This window comes from Rosa rugosa, chromosome 4 (genome assembly GCF_958449725.1).
Source record: "Rosa rugosa chromosome 4, drRosRugo1.1, whole genome shotgun sequence".
In the NCBI taxonomy this organism is placed as follows: domain Eukaryota; kingdom Viridiplantae; phylum Streptophyta; class Magnoliopsida; order Rosales; family Rosaceae; genus Rosa; species Rosa rugosa.
The window spans coordinates 36,112,592-36,132,666 of NC_084823.1; the positions used below are offsets into that span (position 1 = coordinate 36,112,592).

Sequence of the window (20,075 nt, forward strand, 5' to 3'; positions counted from 1 at the left end):
AATTATTTCTGAAGCATTATTTGTCCAACTGAGCAGCGAACAGCATTTAATAAATTAATAGATTTCTCATAGAACTGGTTCATTTGAACCAACGACAAATGACCACTATGATGCTTCTAATCTGAAACTACTTACTGGGCATTTGCTTAATAAAGAGTTAAAGACAACGAAATCTACCATCTTTGCCCTAATATGGGCCTTTATACTTTAAAAAATGGAGGATTATTAGCTAGCACTTAACTGTTAGAACTGGAAATCTTAAGCATTGTCCTTGAACCATTAGGATCAAGAGAGTCGTGTGTCTTCCTCCCCATCTTCCGAAGTTGACAGACCATTTACTTCTTGCTTGTCATCCCAGTCACCATCTTGTAATGGAAGTGTCTCAGACCACTGCCACTTCTTGAGCTTTTTGTTGTTAATGGAGTGACAAGTCACCGCCAAGAATTCATCCCACTTGAACTTCATCAGTTCCTGCTTCTCCTCTTCAGGAAGCTCAAAATTTGGCTCCCTCCCACACATGAAAGCAACCCTATCGTACAAATGAGCAGGTGGATTTGGGACCTTCTGTAAAAACAAAATTTGAGCTATTGATCATTAATCAGGTTATGTTATTGGACTTTAGCAAAATATATAGTAGTATTATTTGTGGTGGTCAAGCTGAACTTTTAGGAATTTTTTCTTTTATTTTTTCTCACTAAGAATTCAAGAGATCTTCATTTTCATTTTTTTTTTCCTTTTTTTTCGTTTCCAAAAGAAGGGAATGAAATCCATTGTTGGCTTTAAATTTGGAGAATGGCCACTGTTCTAACTTTTTGACTCCAAAGTTTGCTTGAATCTTTAACCATCACATGATTACCTTTTCATAACTAGCAACAAAAAGCCCATTCTAATGTTTTGTCATCTTCGATCATGGGGCAATGCTTTGTTTATTCAGCTTTTTTCCTCTGATGAATAAGAGGCGTTACTATATGCATTCTTTTTTTTTCACGATCAGGACTGGATGATTATGCATTGTGTGGTTTGTTTGGTGGTCATCAATCCATGGATTGTTTGGAAATCGTCAGCAAAGCACGAAAGAGTTTTGTATTGTGTTTGGTTCATGCATGTTTACTGATTTTGCTGAATTTCATTCCCTTTCAGTTAATTGGTTTTGTTTGCCTGAAGCACTAAAGTTTGATACTTCATAACCTGTTTGCATCTTATTGTTTGGCTTTGCAGGTTATTTGCTTATCACTTGGAGGCTAATCTGCTCTGTCCTCTATTCTCTATCATCTATCTTCCACTCGTCATAGAAAATTCAAGGTAAGCCTCAACTTTTTTGTGTCTTGGATGAGATTATTGGGTATAAATGCAGTAGCTATCTGCTTTATCTTTTTTGTTTGCCGCTTTTATATATATTTTTGTTTAATGTATTTTTGAACAAAGCTTATCTGTTTATTGGAACTGGAGTATATGTTCTTTGCTTAATTAATTACCTTCTTTTAGGGACTGAACTAGCTGATAGTAATTTTATACTTTTGATGTTGGGAATTTATAGTTTTTGTGTTGTATTTTGATGGCAGCTCAGTTGTAGGCAATGTTTGTTCACTTTGGTTAATTGTTTGAAGTCCTTTGTTTGGTTAGTAGTCATGGTTATAATTTAATAAACTGTTTTTTTCTTGGTTATTTGACGTAGATGTTGAATCTGATTGCTTAAGGAGAAATATGGACAAATCATGGATAGATTTAGCAGATAGACATTCTCTAGCATATTATGATGCAATAGATCAATTTTTGACTTTTGCATACATCAATAGGGATCTGGGTTCAAGGATTTATTGTCCTTGCAGAAAGTGCGAAAATCGTTATCTCTATGTAAGATTAGTTGTGCGGCAGCATCTTCGTGATTATGGTTTCTTTAAGAAGTATAGGAAATGGGATAAACATGGTGAGCCTAATCATTATGTTCATCCAGTGGATGGAAATCAAAATGGTATTGGGTTAGATTGTTATATGGAGGATGATATGGTCAGACTTGTCCAAGAAGCTTTAGGAGCTCCTAATGTAGGAACACATGATCAGACTAGTGAAGAAAACTCAACTAATCCTAATGTAGGGGCAAACGAACCTACCAAGAAGTTCTTGAAACTTCTTGAGGATGCAAACCTTCCATTGTATCCGGGTTCTAAGAGACACACAGCTTTGTCATATACAGTTCGTCTTTTGCAAGCGAAGGTGCTCCATGGATGGACAGATAAATCCTTCAAAACTTTACTTGAGATAGCAAAAGAATCTATGCCTGAAGGTGTGCAACTTCCCAAGTCATATTATGAAGCCCAGAAGTTAACAGAAGATCTCGGATTCACTTATGAAACAGTAGATGCATGTCCTAACAGTTGTATGTTGTTTAGAAATGAAGACATAAATTTGGATGAATGCAGAATATGCAAGACATCTCGATGGAAAGATAACAATGGTAGTTCAAATGATGTTGCAGCACTTGGGAAACGAAAAGCAGCAAAACAAGCAAGATATTTTCCTTTAAAACCAAGGTTACAAAGGTTGTTTATGTCTTCAAAAACAGCAAAGCTTATGAGATGGCATGGAGAGGAAAGAACCGATGATGATGTGTTTAGGCATCCTGCAGACTCTCTTGCATGGAAAGATTTTGACCAAAAACACACAAATTTTTCGGGAGACATTCGCAATGTAAGGCTTGGGTTAGCATCTGATGGATTCAACCCATTTAGGTCTATGAATATAGTTCATAGTACCTGGCCTATCATATTGGTTCCCTACAATTTACCACCTATGATGTGCATGAAGCAGCCCTTTATATTTTTATCTGTTCTTATTGATGGTCCTAAGGCACCCGGTGATAAAATTGATGTCTACATGCAGCCACTCATTGAAGAATTGAAGGAACTATATGAAGATGGTGTAGAAACATTTGATGCATTCAGCAATGAAATGTTTAAAATGCATGCTGCATTGTTGTGGACGATTAATGACTTTCCTGCCTATGCTAACTTGTCGGGGTGGAGTACAAAAGGTGAATTTGCTTGCCCATCATGCAACTCTGAAAGTGGTTACCAGCGGTTGAAGTTTGGTAAAAAAGCTTCATACATGACTCATCGGCGGTGGTTACCCTATGATCACAAGTATCGAGCAGATTCAAGGTCATTTAATGGCAATACAGAATATAGAAGGAAGCCTAAAACTTTATCTGGCGCAGATCTTCTTGCACAATTGGAATCAAATGGTGTTCTTACAGAGTACAAGCGGGAAGATCTAGAGCGAAGGAAGGTGCTTGGGGTGCAAAAACCTGATAATGATCCTTTGATGAAAAAGAAGCATAATTGGAAGAAGAAAAGTATATTTTATGAGCTTCCATATTGGAAAGACAACCTGATACGTCACAACCTTGACGTGATGCATATAGAAAAGAACATTTGTGATAATGTTCTTTTCTCAATATTAGGAGTTGCTGGAAAGTCTAAGGACAATTTGAATTCTCGTCGTGATCTGGAACTTATGGGAATTAGGGAGCAGTATCATCTAAAGAGGAGAGAGTCCGGTACAGAGTATGCTGATCCTGCTGAGTTTGAGATGAACAATAAGGGGAAAGATATGTTCTTTTCAGCCTTATCAGGATCACGAATGCCAGATGGAGCTGCTTCCAATATTGCACGTCGAGTACGTTTACATGATCGTAGTATTGGAGGTCTTAAGAGCCACGATAACCATATTCTATTGCAGCAACTTATTCCTTTATTTATAAGAAGTTCTTTACCAGAGAATGTGGTTCAGGCCTTGATTGATCTGGGTAGTTTTTTTAAACAGTTATGCTCAATGGATAATTGTGCAGCAGATCTAGAAAAGGCTCGTGCTCGTATAGTGCTGACACTTTGTGAACTTGAGAAGATATTTCCGCCATCATTCTTTGATATAATGGAGCATTTACCAATTCATTTAGCTGATGAAGCATTAATTGCTGGTGCTGTAATTTTTCGGTGGATGTACCCTATTGAGAGGTATCTACTGACCTTGAAGGAATATGTGCGGAATCGGGCTTGTCCTGAAGCATCAATGGCTAAAGGTTATTTGATGGAAGAGTGCATGAACTTCTGTACTCAGTATCTCAATGATGTGGAAAGCAAGTTTAATAGACCAGCAAGGAAAAAAAATGATGACGATATAAACAAGGGAAAAGACTTTGTACTTGAGGAAATTACTCGAACACAAGCTCATCGATGGATCTTATTCCATACAGAAGCAGTCACACCATTTCTCAAGTATGTCATGTTGCTTATTGTTTTGTTTTTTTATAATCTGCATATAATCAACAATATATATGAGAAGTAAAACATTTCTTAGAAACTAAGAAACTTAGTGGATAGTTTCTGAGTTTCTGGGCAGAAAAGTAATGATGTTCTTGTTACTTTGCAGTGAACATCTTATTACTATTCGACGACAATTTCCTGCTGCAAATGAACACTATGTTCAGAGAGTTCATTTTCGGGAATTTGCAAACTGGTTTAAGGAGCATGTATGTTGCTAGCTATAATTAGATATATTTAGTTCATCTTTCGGTCTCTTATAGTGTGCAGTTTTTAACTATTGTTTACCTAAATCAGGTTATCAATTTGCAAAGAACAAGTTCTGTATTGTTAAGTGAAGAAGTTATTGCTTTGTCTAATTCTCCTAGTCCATCAGCAAAGAGATTGACTTCTTACAATGCGAATGGGTTTTTCTTTCGAGTGAAAAGTCTTGATAATCATCGCTCAACACAGAATAGTGGTGTAACTTTACAAGCAGACAAGAATCTTTCTATTGACTCTTCACCATACTATGGGAGATTGACAGATATTATCAAAATCTCTTATGGTATTGATATCAAATATGTTTTGTTTAAGTGTGATTGGGTTAATCCTGCTACAGGTATAAAGTTAGACCATTTTAACTTTCCTTTAGTTAACTTCAAGCGTTTGTTGTACAAAAATGATTGCATAGGGGATGAACCCTTCATATTGGCATCTCAAGCTCATCAAGTTTGGTATGCTCTAGATCCTTCAGGGCAAGAATGGCTGAATGTTGTTGACATGCCTTCAAGAGACTTATCCCTTGTGCAAACTAACAATACTGAAGAAGCTGGTATTTCAAGCGAGTCAATGGATGTTGAAATGGATGATTGAGACCGTAACTTGTAATATAGTAGATGTAGGTTAAGATGGCACTTATAGGTGCAGATTTTTGTGTGCATAGGTCTTTTTTGTTTGCTGGAACTTGGTCTTCGTGTATGGAATATATGGTATTAATTACGGTCTTTTTTGGGCAATGGAATGTGATTCTGTCATTTCAATTTATAATAAACTGTGGTATTTCTGTCATATAAAACTTGTTGGTTATTTCGATTCGAAACATTATGTTCTCATATAATTGTAAATGTCCTTTTTCAGTTAACCATGAAGAAAAGGAAGATTGGTCGACCGCGCACCATGGCTGAATATTTGAGTTCCAGCAGCTCTCAATCTTCAAGCAACAGCATTTCCTCATCACAACAGCCATCACAGTCTTCAAGATTGTCACCACCATCTCCTTCCCCTCCACCTCCTCCTCCACCGCCTCCTCCACCTCCTCCACCACCGCCACCCCCTGCACCACCATCTCCACCAGCAGGTAACTCAATATCTAATATATTTGTAATGTAGTATCTTTTTTGTTTTAAAGTTACAATTTGATATTGAAAAAAAACTTGGTTAGAGATGGAAGTACAAGCTACTGCTGAAAGTTCCAGAGGTCAAAATAAGGGTATCTCAGAATGGAATACTGGAGTTAAAGTTGAAATCAAGTTTGATTCTACGTTCCAACCTGTGGGAGATAGGGCTGCCCAATTAAAGTCGCAGTTAGGACAAATTGTAAGGGATGGGCAAAGAATTCCCCTTACAATAATTGATTGGAAGTCTGTTGGAGCTGAAGTGAAAGATGGAATATGGAAAGAAGTTAAGGTACATATGTCATTTATATTTGTTGGTAAACACTAGAATGAAAGAAAAAAAAAACTTGATTCCATGTATTTGCAATTAGTTTTTGGTTCTGATTTGTTTTAAAATTATAAAGCAAAAGTACTAGTTTCAAGTATAGACTAATCCTAACCTATCAATGTTTCGTAGGATAATTTGCTCAATGTTCCAGAAGGATATAAAACTGTATGTTTGAGATGTTGCAATAGTCTGTGGAAGGATCATAAAAGCAAAACGAAACTCAACTTCTTTGAGAAAAACAAAGAAGATCCAGATATTCTTTCAAAAGTTCCTGCCAATATTGTGACAGAGCAATGGAGTGAGCTAGTTGCCTATTGGAGTAGTGAGGAAGCTAAGGTATTAGTGGCACAATATTTATAAATAGATTATCGAATACCAGAATCACTATTTGTTTTAACCTTGAGATTGATGTTGCAGATGATAGCAAGAAGAAATTCTATCAATAGGGAGCTTCGTGGACCAGTTCATACTACTGGTCGAAAACACTTTGCTCAATTACGATTTGAGGTATTCCACTTCATTCTACATTTATGTGTTTCTTCGGTAGGAGATGAGTTTCTTCTTTTTTCCATTTCATCTATAAATTTGGTTCTTGTATTGAAATCTGAAAATATGGAAATTTGGACTGGAATATAGATTCAGTTTGCTATTATTTTGCATTCGATAGATGGAGCAAAATGGAGAAGAAACTGTTAAGATGAATGTGTGGAAAAAAGCACGAGACCAGTCAAAACCAGAAGTAGTTGAAGTCATTGTAAGCTTTATTTTTAGTATATTGTATGATAATGTTTCAGTTTCTAATTTATATGTTATTTTCAAGCTGGTAATTCTATACTTGAATGTAGGAAGAATATGAAAAACGACTTTTATTAGAACCTGAGGACCAAAGGAACCTTCAGGCTGTCAAAGACCGTATATTTCATGAATTGATTGGAGAGGATGGCCATGGATATTGTCGCACCTATGGATCTGGCGTGCCTAGAAGATTTGTCTACCTACATGCACCAAATTCCTCTGAAACCACTGATGATATAATACAGAAAGTAACTGAATCTGTGGCAAAAAAGTTTCAGGATCAGCTTAATATGCTACAAGCTCGAATTGATTTTTTGGAGAACAAAGAGAAGAGAGGCACAGATCAAAATGGACAGGTTTGTCATCACAACAATAATTGTTTGAATATTTAGCTCTTATTTGATGTGCACAATTTATAGTTCTGCAAATTGTTTAGTTTCGAAAATATATCAGGTAAATTGGAAATGCCATGTGTGAGTTTGATTGGGGAAGGCCTTTAGTTTGATTTAACACATTTAGGCTACGTTTAATCAGAATACATGTGAATGCATATAAGTTTAGTGTGATTGAATGAGTTGTAGTCTAAATACTTGCACTACTATGTGAATGCATTTTAGTGGTCGGTTTTGTAGCTTACTGTGCATGATTGTTGACAAATCTGCATATTCAAAAATTGCTGTGCATGATTATTACCAACTCAGTCACAGAAAACCAGAAACAGTAACTTTTAGCGCGTTGTAGTTGATGTTCAGCAAGAAGTCTTTGCAATTTTACTGATAATTGAGCTTCACAGTAGCTTGTTCAGCTTCGTTCGATTACTTCTGTTTCCGGTATTCAGGATATTAATCTTTGTTTAATAATGCACATAATATGTTCGATGAAATGCCTCAAAGGACCAATCTTCATGTATTTTGAATTGCATGGGTCTTGATTTTTGGGTTCCAGATCTGAGCTGGCTTGTGATATCTCTCTAGATCTTGATTTTGCTATTTCTTTACAATGCCTGCTATATCTGATGTCATTTTGCTTTGGTTGCTCGGCAAATTTGTTTAGGATTATGGATTAGTAAGTTACTCTATAGCTTATTGTTTTAGATACTTGTGTTTTGTGATCTTAGTTCATATATGATTGTGAATTAGAAGAGAAGAGATCACTCTTTAGCCATTTGTGTTCTGTGACGTGAGTAATCAAATCCTTAATGCAATAGATGTTTCTCTGTACTTTAACTTTATATGGTGTTGCTGCATTACATTCTATATTTTTCTTACTAATTAGTACTGCATTACCTTCACTGTACCAATCAACTTGAAGCTGCATTACGTACTGACACTTGGTTTGAAATTTCCTCTCATACTGCCATATTCTCTTTGTAATATGATTATAAAAAATGATGCAACCTGCGAATCTGCGTGTTTGGTTATTGGAATTGGGTTATGGTGTGATATTGAAAAAGGGTGATATGCAAAGCCATACATGATATATCTAATTTTTTTTTTTGATGTCTTAGGTTCCAGATGCAACTAGTGACCATGAAATTCGGAGGGAGTCTATAGGAGAAGAAGGGAATCCAGATTCAAGCAGTGATAGAGCAATGGGCTGAGTTTCAATATGTTATTGCATATTTTTGTTAAGTGTTACTCTTGGTTGTCTTCATTAGGAACTTGGTTTTGGGCATAACTTAATTTGTACTTCTTCTAATTACCTATACTAACAGTGCAACAACTTAATTACATTGCAATGAAATAGATGAGTTAATGAACAATATATGTGTTGTGTATTGATATTTTTATCCCATTTTTGGATATTGCAAAATTACAGGTTTTGTTAAAAAAAAAAAATACTGGTTGGCTACTAGCATCGGTGAATTGCCGTAGCCAAGAATATATATTTCTATATAACACCACACCGAAGCTACGGCAACGAGACCGTAGCAAAATTTTCTATTGAAAAATTGGCGGGAAGCAAATTAGTTTGGCAGAAAAAAAAAATTGGCGGGAAAAAATTGGCGGGAAATAAATTTGGTAGGAAATAAATTTTGGCGGGAAGTAATATAATTATCTTAATATTAATTATGCTGCGACGGAAATTTGCCGTAGTATATTTTGCAATGGCGACGGCATTAGGGGTAGCATGAAACCGTAGCAGAGTAAGTGTCGCAAAGCTCTTTGCCGTCGCAAAAGTGGTCTGCGACTGCATTTTGCCGTGGCTAAAAATATTGGCGACGCCACCAACGGCGTCAGAAGCTTTGCCGTAGCAGAGCCGTCGCAAATGCTTTTTTACCACGGCAAAACAGATTTTTGCTACGGCAGTGCGCCGTGGCTGTTGCAATTTTTTTTTGTAGTGAATCTAGTTGACTATTACAATTTTGCACTCAATTTCTGCTTACTAATCAATGTTGATAAACAACTATCATGTATGACTTCTAATCAAGTATTTAATTTCTATTAATGTGTACATTGTTCATTCTTCATTTACCTGTCACATATTTCGGTCTCCTCCAATGTTTATTACTATGTATTAACACAATGGTTATTATGTGACAAATCGAGAAGGCATTCAAGGCTACTACGAAAAAGACAATCATCACGCTAGGTTTTTTTTTTTTTTCTTTAGCTGAATAGAGGGATAAAGGAGGCAAAAACCTCCTTATCGCCTCAAAATTTAGAGAAGTTTTAAATACACACCCCTAATTACTTAATACACACTCCATACTTAAGGGGCCGTGACCACTTACCCAATTTGAGCCTAAAAATTGCCCACTTACTCCACCAAGAAGTTTTTAATCCCTTTTACCCAATTTAAACATGAATGACAATGTTACCCTCATTTTAATTAACAAACCCCTCAGACTCTCTCTCTATCTTGACTCCTCTCTCTCTCTCTCTCTCTCTTCCTTCCTCGACCGAGTCGACTCAGCGAGTCGCAACCAGTGGACAACAACCACCATCCCTGTTGGACGAAGAATTGACGACGATTGGCGAGGCAGTGGTTCTGCATCGACGGAGGAGGCGCCGGTGAAGACCGAAACAGCCCAGGTGTTTTCCGGGTCGGCGGTGAGGGCCTCGACTATGATTGTCGCCTTCTCTTTCAATGTGGTAGCCCCGGATTCGAACACCGCCTTGCGTGACTCATCGTTTGCGGCGGCGAGGGGCGAGACGGCGGAGGTGGGGTTTGACTGGTGGAGCACGCCAGATCTGAGCAGCAGGTCAAGGTCGCGGAGCTGGTTGGTGAGGGACGCAGCGGCCATGTCGAGGTCGTTCTGCATATAGAGCATCCCGCCAGTGAACGACCGGGGCTGAAGCGCGAATTGACCTTCGTATTGGCTCAGGCAGAGGTCTCCTGTTCATTTGGCCGGACCCGGGCCAGGAAGGCCTAGAATGAGCTTCCGATAGTGTAAACTTTTATTGGGGTCTATTGGGGGGTAATGATATGATTATTAAGGGCAATAACATGATTATTGGAGGGTAATAATATGATTATTGGGGGCAATAATATGTTTTTTGGGGGGCAATAATATGATTACTGGGTATTATTAAGGGGCAATAAAATCGACCGCCGGAATTCGGTCACCAGTGTGGTAGCCGGATTCGGGATTCCAGTAACCGGTTGGGTCGCCGGAGTCCGGCGAGGTCTCCGATGACTTCTCTCTCTAAGTGACAAAGAAGAAGAGGGCAAAATTGTCCCAAAAATAAATAAAAAGGAATAAAAAAAATACTTAATTGGGTATTAGGGCAAAATATATATTAAATATTGGGTAAGTGGGCAATCTCTTAGAGTGTTTGGATAACCCCAAAATTGGGTAAATGATTATTTTCCCCATACTTAATACACCACCCATTTAATTTCTCATTCTAATAATTTACTAAATACACAACCCAAAGTACCTAAAATATCCTTAATCTAAAAAATCATGAAATATCCTACTTTTTTTACTATATTAAGGTTACTATTTAATATGATTAGTATATTTAGCAAATTACCATTAGATACACTTTGAGCTCAGTATTTACCATTAGCAGGTCTGCTTTTATTTTTATTTTCCTTGCAGTAGTGTTGCTAGTCCATGTGCAAAACCCAAACCCATGCACCTGTTTTCCGTCCAATTCTAAGTGAGATTCTGTTGATGAGTAAATTACTAAAATGCCCTTTGCAAAGTTTGAACGGGAAGCACATCAGAGGATTGAGTATTCTGTGACATATTCTACATATATGGACCTGAGGAACCTACCTAGGATTTTCCAAATGTGTGATTAAACGTGAAGAACATGCATATTCCCCTTGTCCAAATCTGCTTAATCATCATAATAACATACAATATATATATACAGATCCTATCCAGAGCGGAGCTCCGTTTTGAAATTAACGCGTGAAGTTCGAGTTTTGGGTCACTTTTCGGTCGCACATCCACATCTCGATCGTTCAGTTTTTAGGTACTAGTGTATAGATCATCTCTGCAAATTGTCAGCCAAATTGATGATCGTTAAGGCATTGATAACTGCCTTAAAGCTAGTACTGTTCAAGTTGACAGATTCAGTCCGTCCATTGGTTTAAGCGAGTTAGATACCTTAACGATAATCAATTTGGCTGAAAATTTGCAGAGATGATCTATACACTAGTACCTAAAAACTGGACGGTCGAGATGTGGATATGCGACCGAAAAGTGACCCAAAACTGGAACTTCACACGTTAATTTCAAAGCGGAACTCTGCTCTGGATAGGATCTGTATATATATATATATATATATATATATATATATATATATATATATCCCTCCACCAACCAAGGAACCACATTGGAAATTGTCTATTGAAATATATATATTTGACGTTGTGAAATATACAAAGAAACAGAGAAATAATACTATTACATTCCATCTTAGTTTTTCTGATAAACAACTTATTTATATAATAATATCCCAAAAACTATTTAACATTTTATGGTATGAAACTTAAACAATATATCATTTATTTTATGGCTTTTCTGCTATTCCCATACAAGTTGCTATAAATTCCAAGTCTTCTCATGATGATGATGTTTCTCCAGCATGATTTCCTCATATGCTTGAGGCTCTCTTTGACTTCCTTTCCAATTTTGTAGCACATTCTCTATCTAAACACTTCTGTCTTTGACTCCTAGGTTATTTGCAACTTATTGTATATAGTTTAGGATATACATGCTCCACAATCAAACTAGAAAACGATAAAGAAATGTATGTGAGGGTATGCATTTAGTTAAAGCTACTGACCTTCAGTAAGGCAGGTAAAATGAAATCTTACAGGAAACATGCTACAAGCATTTTTCATGTAGTAACAAATACACATTGCGTTCTCTTCTTCTATTACAACAGCCTTCCTCTTTGCCATTGCGATTTACCTATGTATATGATATGTGAATATATGAGTATTGTTAAAAACTAAGATTATTGATCTTTAATAGAATATCTTTATGAATACATACTGACATTCAGAAGCTTACACATGAATCTCATATGTTATGTATTTACACTATAAGGAAATCATATAATGTAGTCCACATTCTCAAAGCAATGACAGACATAGATGCTAGAAATCAACAGCTTTAATGAAATTCTAAAGCTCTTGAAACAAATCTCAATAGGCTACTGACCCTCAGTAGGGTACTGACCAAAGGAACTTTGGTGTTGACCAAATGAACTAGGATATATATTTTTTTTTTTTTGAAAAGGGGTTTGGAACCCAGCCTAGCTGGGAGGCTCTGCCCCACGCCCGGTTCCATTTATTATATTAAGATTAGAATTTTGCAACGGGGGGGACATAAAACCTAAACCCCGTGCTACAGACCCACAACTACAATAATCCTCGTAGAGAACATCCTGAATAATAGCAGGCGTCTCATCTAACCAAACATCATCAAGTGCACCCCAACTAGCAAGGTGAGCTAGTCTATTAGCTACACGATTTGCTTCACGGTAAATGTGTCGAATTGTAACTGACTGAAAAGCACTAAGATAATCCTTACAATCATCTAAAACTCGACTTACCTCAGAGAAATTGTTCTCCTTACTATTAAGAGCAGCAATCAACACGGCAGAGTCGCTTTCAACATCTATGTCAGACCACCCTTGGTGAATCCCAAGGAGAAGACCAGCTCTACATGCCTCCGCTTCCATATTAAGAACCGAGTGTGCATGTACAAAAGGTCGAGCTAGCGCAGCAATACCCATACCCATTTCATTCCTGACCACTACACCAATACCTCCACAACCATTTTCCACCCTAAAAGCACCATCCACATTAATTTTCAGTATGCCTGGAGGTGGGTTCTGCCATTTCACAGGAGGCCTTTTTTTCTTCTTAACAGCTTTGGGATGATATACTTGAAAGTCCTCCAGCATCCTCACGGTCCACTGAATCATGTTCATTGGTCGGCAGCTCAAATTTTTACACAGCATATGTGCATATTAAGTGCACATATGCTGTGTAAAAATTTGAACTCTTCCATTTCACCTAGGAAAAGAAAGGTACTGACCCTTAATACTACATTGCACATATATTGCACTTTTAATGCTACTGACCCTCAACATATGTGGGTTTTACTTAAGCCAAACAGGTAGCCTGTCTGAACCAAGATATTAAGTGCACATATGTTACTGTAAAAATTTGAATTCTTCCATTTTATCAAGGAAAAGAACGATACTGACCCTCAATACCCCATTACACACATTGCACATTTTAATGCTACTGACCCTCAAAACTCAGGTTTTACTCACTCCAAACAGACTGTTGCTACTCAATCCTCACTAGCTTTAACTACAATAGAAATTTTAATGCTACTAACCCTCAAAACTCAAGTTTTTGCTCAAGCCAAAACTCAGGTTTTGCTAACTACAATTAAAATTTTAATGTTACTGACCTTCAAAACTATTCAATTAAGCCAAACAAGTTACTGGTACTCAATCCTCACTAGCTTTAACTGTAATTGAACTTTTAATGCTACTAACCTTCAAAACTATTCAATCAAGCCAAACAAGCTACTGGTACTCAATCCTCACTAGCTTTAACTCTAATTGAAACGTCAATGCTACTGACCCTCAAAACAAGCTATTGGCACTCAAGTCTCACTAACTTTAACTGCAATTGAAGTTTTAATGCTACTAACCTTCAAAACTATTCAATCAAGCCAAAACTTAGGTTTTACTCAAACCAAACAGGCTATTAGGCTATTGCTACTCATTCTTCACTATGCTTAACTGCAATTGAAATTTTCACCATTTGTAAATAGTTTCATGCATCTTCTCATCCTAACCCTAACTGTATTGTATCAGAAAGTTAATTAGATCTCAAATCTAGTAACCTAGCCGCATAAATTCGTTATTCTTTTTCTTTGGATTTCTCAGTAACCAAACCAAACCAAACAATCAATTACAGAGACTATATCTATTGACCCTCAATAACTAGAAATTTCTTTGGCTAATGACCTTCAAGGCCGAACGCCGGCGGAGCTTTGATTTGTTGCTTCACCGCCGGATCCTTGATCTATTTCTTCGCCGTCGGATCCTAGATCTGTTGCTTCGCTGCCAGAGCCCCGATCTGTTGCTTCGCCGCCGGATCCTCAATTCGTTGCTTCACCGCCGGAACCTTGCTTTGTTGCTTCGCCGCTGAAATGGAGGTTTAGATTTTGGGGAGAAATGGAGGTTCGATTTTGGGGAGAAATGGATTTGTGTGAGAGAGAGAGAGAGAGAGAGAGTTGATGTATCGTGAAAAATGAGTGGCAATTTTCGTAATTCCATAGAAATTTAGCTATCCTCTATGTCTTTAATGCAATTGAACCATTACTGTAGCTAGTGTTAAATGACCGCAAGGACAACGTGTCTCTGGCCCCCTACGCATGGGAAGGAAATGTGGCAAATTGTAGTTAATGGTAATTACCTGTAGTATATTCTAGTATATTGACATTTTGTAAATGACCAAATTGATTACTTGTGTTAGTTATTGAGAAATCCATAAAGATTTATTATTGTTCCCTTTAAATAGATGCATATAAATAGGTTTTGTGTTATTTGAGCTCTCATCCACCATACACCATGTTAATCAAGTATAAAATTATGAGTTGAACATCTAACCAAAACTAAATCAGTAGTTTCTCCATAGTGGCGGAACTAAAAAGTTGTCATTAAAGGGGCCAAACAAATTAACAATTACAAAGTTTTTTCACCTGTAATGTTTTATATTAGAAAATAAATTGATTAATCATAACTCTTAGAATAAAAAAGAAAATTAACTAAAAAATGGGAGTAAAGCGATATGTTTTAAAAACATTTAATGCCATTGATTTTGAAATTCTAAATATTATGGTTTCTAATAACCTCATTTAATTATAATTTATTTAAGAAAAAATTAAAGGGTGGTGCTATTCACACACCCATTTTCTCTATTCACACACCCCGTCATTTTTCTGTTACTTTAATTCAATTTATTTTTCTATTACTTTAATTCAATTTACTTTAAATTAGATAGTTTCAAACTTTATTCTTGTATTAAATTGGGAGGCCATGTATAGAATTTTGTTGTGTTTATCTAACTATTTATACATAAATAGAATAATATAAGAAAAATATGACTATTTTTTTTTCTTCTAATGGATAGATATCTATTTTGGTCATTTAACCTACCTACAAAATCTAATTTGAAATATCAAGTAATAGGGATGTAACCACGTGGTGTGGTGTGTTGGTCGAGCGGCCTAGTCTGGAATCCCCAGGTCTAGCGTTCGAATCCCAGCTCCACTCCGTGGCCAGTAGATTTGAGGGACCTAGGTTGATTAAACACCAAGGTTCGCGCGTCTGCGATGCAGTGATTAGTCCGGCTACGCTGGGATACACTGCATGAGGGTGTGTGTGTGGTTACTACTGTCGTCCAAACCTATAAAAAAAAAGTAATAGGGATGTGTATTAAGTGATTAGGGGGGTGTATTTTAAAGGGTTAAATATTGGTTACTACAGAGTAGTAACCAGTATTTATTGAAAGAAAAATAAAAGAGATACAAAGAAAGGGGGACTAAAACCACTGCAAGTGGCCTAGTGGTTCTTGCCTAGTTGGGTGTGCTCCCCAACCTAGGTTCGAACCCCGAAGCTGTCAAAGTGGCCAGGCATTGTGCTTCAATGCACAGTTGGAGCATTTCACATGCACTGAAGGGGTTTATCTTGGGCCTAGGAAGCTTTTGGGTTCCCCTTGACAAAGTCCAAAAAAAAAAAAGAGAGGGGGACTAAACCAACACCTCTCTAGTGCGTAATAACAGGCAGACAAGAACAAACTATTTATAATGATATTGCGGAAGACCTAAACGGTCACTAGTACATGATGACATAATGAAGAGAGGGATCAAATCCCACCAAACCAAGGCTGTAGAAGTAGTACCGTAGTTTGCTAACAAATCTGCAACTTTATTACCTTCCCGAAAAATGTGAGACGAGCGAAATTGCATCATAGCTAAATCATCACGCTAGTTGTTTTAAATATATACAACTTCAATGTGTATCATGTCTATTTAAATTTTACCAGCATTACTCCTGTGTGACTTACAAACTAACATGCCATATAACATTTGTTCCACTTGAGTAAAAGTCATGAAGTTGTGAATAAAATGTTATGCCCCGTACCAAAACTTTAACTTATTACCAGTTTACCGTTAGTAAAAGATGATTTTTTTTTACTTTGTGGGTTTCTACTTTACCGTTTAGGCGATGAAGTGTTGACTTTTTCTTTTACCCGATAATTTAGAAAAATTTCTTGTAGAAGTTGTAGAATATGTTAAACCGAGTTCGTAGACACGTAGTTTGCCCAAATTGAAGTTCAGACGAAAAAGTTATGATTGAAAAACTGAAGTTACTATTCCTTGCCTTGATGTACTTATTGGGGTTTCTATTTTTGGAAAGGGGGAGAGAATTATTGCAGCAAAACTGAGACCCCAAACCTGAGGCCTTCTCTTTTTTGCCGTTCGGACCCGGAATTGAATTCCAGCGATTTCTTCGCTGTCAGACTGCCGCTGGGCACGCCACCAGTCACAATTTGATCCTCTCGTCCTTCTCTTCCATTCCATATAAGTATTTCAAGTTGAAAAGCCTTGATTTGAGCAAATCGAAGTAAGTTCGGTCAATTCAGCGTTTCGCATGTTTTCGTTTGGGTTTCCGATTTCCGGGGGTTTCAGGCCAGAAATCTTAGTGGGTTTTGTTGTTGGGGAGGCACTGATCATTTTGCTACCCATCTTGCAGCTCAATTTGGCCAGAGGAGGCAGAATCGAAACTGAATAGTGGAATTGCAGGATTTTTGCTTTCGGGCCGATTTCCGGCCAATTGGCTGTGAATCGATCATTGCTGCAGGTATAAAAGTTGTTCTATAGGTTGTGGGGATCATTTTGGTGTAGGTGGTGTGGCCGAATGTTGGTGTTGGTGAGGTGGCGCATGAAGGCCACGCGCCGCCACTGGTGGGGGCGCGTGGAAACGTGTGCATCCACTAAAAATGCATTGCTTTAGTTTATAAACTATACCTAGGGAGTTGGATTCTTTGGCCACACTTCATTTTAGGAGAATTTGAGTTTCGATGTTGATCGGAGAGTGTTAGTTTTGAGATTTATTGGAGGTTTATATTCGTTTTTATGAATTGAACTCGATGGGTATCCTTAGAGATTTGGAACATGTTAAAAAAAGATTAGGGAATATTAAAAGAGGATTTTTGATATTGGTAAATCGTTGAGAATCTTGGATTCCGAGTATTATGAATCCTAAATTGGAAAAGCCGGGTTTAAGGGAATTGAGTAAATTGAGTTATTAATACTTTGTGGAAGTAATTCTCGATTTTAAATTGTTCATCTTTTGTTACTTTATTTTTGTGCACTCATTCTAACGGTTTTCAATGTTTTTCCCTGGGCCCTTTGGTTTTTCAACTGCCCAGATTTCAGATTGCCGAGGTCGTGCGTTCAGGAATTCGAGGCTTAGGATCCACCACTTCTGTTTTGATTGTAGGTTATCACTTAACCTACTTATGTATCATATAGGCTTAAATTCGTAGAATTGCTCTGATAAACAAACTTAAGTTGGAAGAATGTTTAATACTTGAGAATTTGGATGTTATGGGTGTGCTAAGATGAATTACTATCCGGAATGTAATATACCTGGAATGTAAATATTTGGAAAGTATATTTGGTGTTGATATGTAAGTTTAAGCTTCATGTCCATGTTTTGCTAAATTTGGGTAGTCCATTTTTAGGAGAAGTTCTGTCGAATTTTTGACAAAACTTTACCTAAGGTAGGCCCCAGCAGGCCCGGTTCGGATTTAAGGGTGAAATCCGGTTCGGATTCTGTTATAAAAATGGTGTGAACAATAGGAGACACAAAGTTAATACCATAATAGATGATTGAATAGAGTTAGTCTATATGACAACATCCTTCCGTTGTTCTTCAGAAGACAAACTCGCTTGAAGATTGTAACTTTTTTTTATTGAAATAATATTATTTTTTTTCAGAATATTCTTAAGCTACTATAACAATGCAAGAATTGTAAGCTATGGTAGTGTCAGATTTGTGTGTGATTGAAATTATCTCTAGTCCACCTTTAGGCTTATACTTGATGAAAGAGTTAGTGAAAGTGATAAATAATCAAAGTTTATAAAGCATTTGTTCAACTGTAACTAGAATACGAAGTCCGAACTAAGGATCCTAAAGCTTGTATAGACTCTAACTCTATTCAATCATCTATTATGATCTTAACTTTGTGTCTCCTATTGTTCACACCATTTTTATTCACAACATAACTTTTACTCAAGTGAAAAAAAAATGTTATATGGCATGTTAGCTTATACACTTTTTATTTTATTTTTGGAAGTAAACCACTGAAAAATTCCTTGTTTGGCTTTGCAGTCGAGAGGTGATGCAGAAGATTACTTTATTCAAGGAGAAACAATGCCCTGGGAAGCAAGTAGTTTCAGTTAATCGAGTCTGAGGAAATGGGCCATTTGTTTGTCACTTTGATTATCCCATGACTGAACTTTTATCATTTTGTCTGACATTTTCTCCTTGTTAAATTGTTTGACATTTGAAGCGGGGTCGTCTTGGGTACATTGGTGTTTGTCATACCCTTATTTTTTTATTTTTTTTACTTTTAGTAAATTAATATAGTGGAAACCTACTGAACTGGTCAACAGGTTACCCAATTAAATATCGACATGTGTCATTTTTAAAAATAAAATTTACCATATTAACAACACACTCTTTCTTGATATGTAACATTGTTAAAAATCATGTAACAAGTATTGTCAAAATAATAAATTACACATAGTTGAACTACAATTACGACTTATGACAACAGTTGTTGTGGTTATTGTAATTGAGTGGTCAAAGATGTAAATATCATATTTGGACAACTTTTATCAAATTTAGAACCTTGATTATCAAGTGGAGAAGCTCCTTACAATACTGAGTTGTTACATATCTTTTGGTCTAATTTTAATTTTACCATGCTCACAACACAAATGTTGTCGGAATTGTAAAATGGTTGGTAATCTTGTAAATGGTATAGTTTTTGAAGTAATTACTACAATCAGAACAAAAGTTACCGCTTTTACACCAATAGTTGCGAGTTATGATAAAATATGTAGTCATTGAGTAATTATTCCATTAATGATAAAAATATAAAGATTTACCACTTTGACAAAAAAATTGTTGTTGCACTTGTTAAATTGTCCATAAATTAGTACATTAGTTTAAGTTGAGTAATTACTATAAATAGGACAAAAGTTACCGCTTTTACATCAATTGTTGTGATTGTGGTAAAATGTGTAGTCATTGTAGTAATCATTTCATTGCTGATAAAAACATAAAGATTTACCACTCTGACAACAAATTTGTTGTCATACTTGTTAAATTGTCTATAAATTAGTACATTAGTTTAGGTGGAGTAATTACTACAAATAGAACAAAAGTTACCGCTTTTACATCAAGTGTTGTGGGTTGTGATAAAATGTGTAGTCATTGTAGTAATAATTTCACTAATGATAAAAACATAAAGATTAATTCATACATGTTCTATTTTATATAATATTTACCACTTTGAGGACTCATGTAACCACTTTGAGAACACATGTGGTAATTAGAAAAAAAATACGCATTAAAGTAAATAAGGTCTTCGTTAGAGAAAAGTAGGTTCTCATTTGAGTAATTAAGTCCTAAAAGTGGTAATTAATTGTAATAGGTTCTCATTAGAGTAAAGTAGATTCTCATTTGA

General features: G+C 36.4%; 1 protein-coding gene across 1 annotated transcript; it reads left to right on the forward strand.

Annotated features, from left to right (window-relative positions):
• Positions 1–1,704: 1,704 nt before the first annotated feature.
• Positions 1,705–5,174, forward strand: LOC133744727 (uncharacterized). The gene is made up of 3 exons (XM_062172787.1): positions 1,705–4,274; positions 4,429–4,528; positions 4,617–5,174. The coding sequence occupies exons 1-3, from the start codon at positions 1,705–1,707 to the stop codon at positions 5,172–5,174; spliced, it is 3,228 nt and encodes a 1,075-aa protein (XP_062028771.1).
• The last annotated feature ends 14,901 nt before the right edge of the window (positions 5,175–20,075 follow it).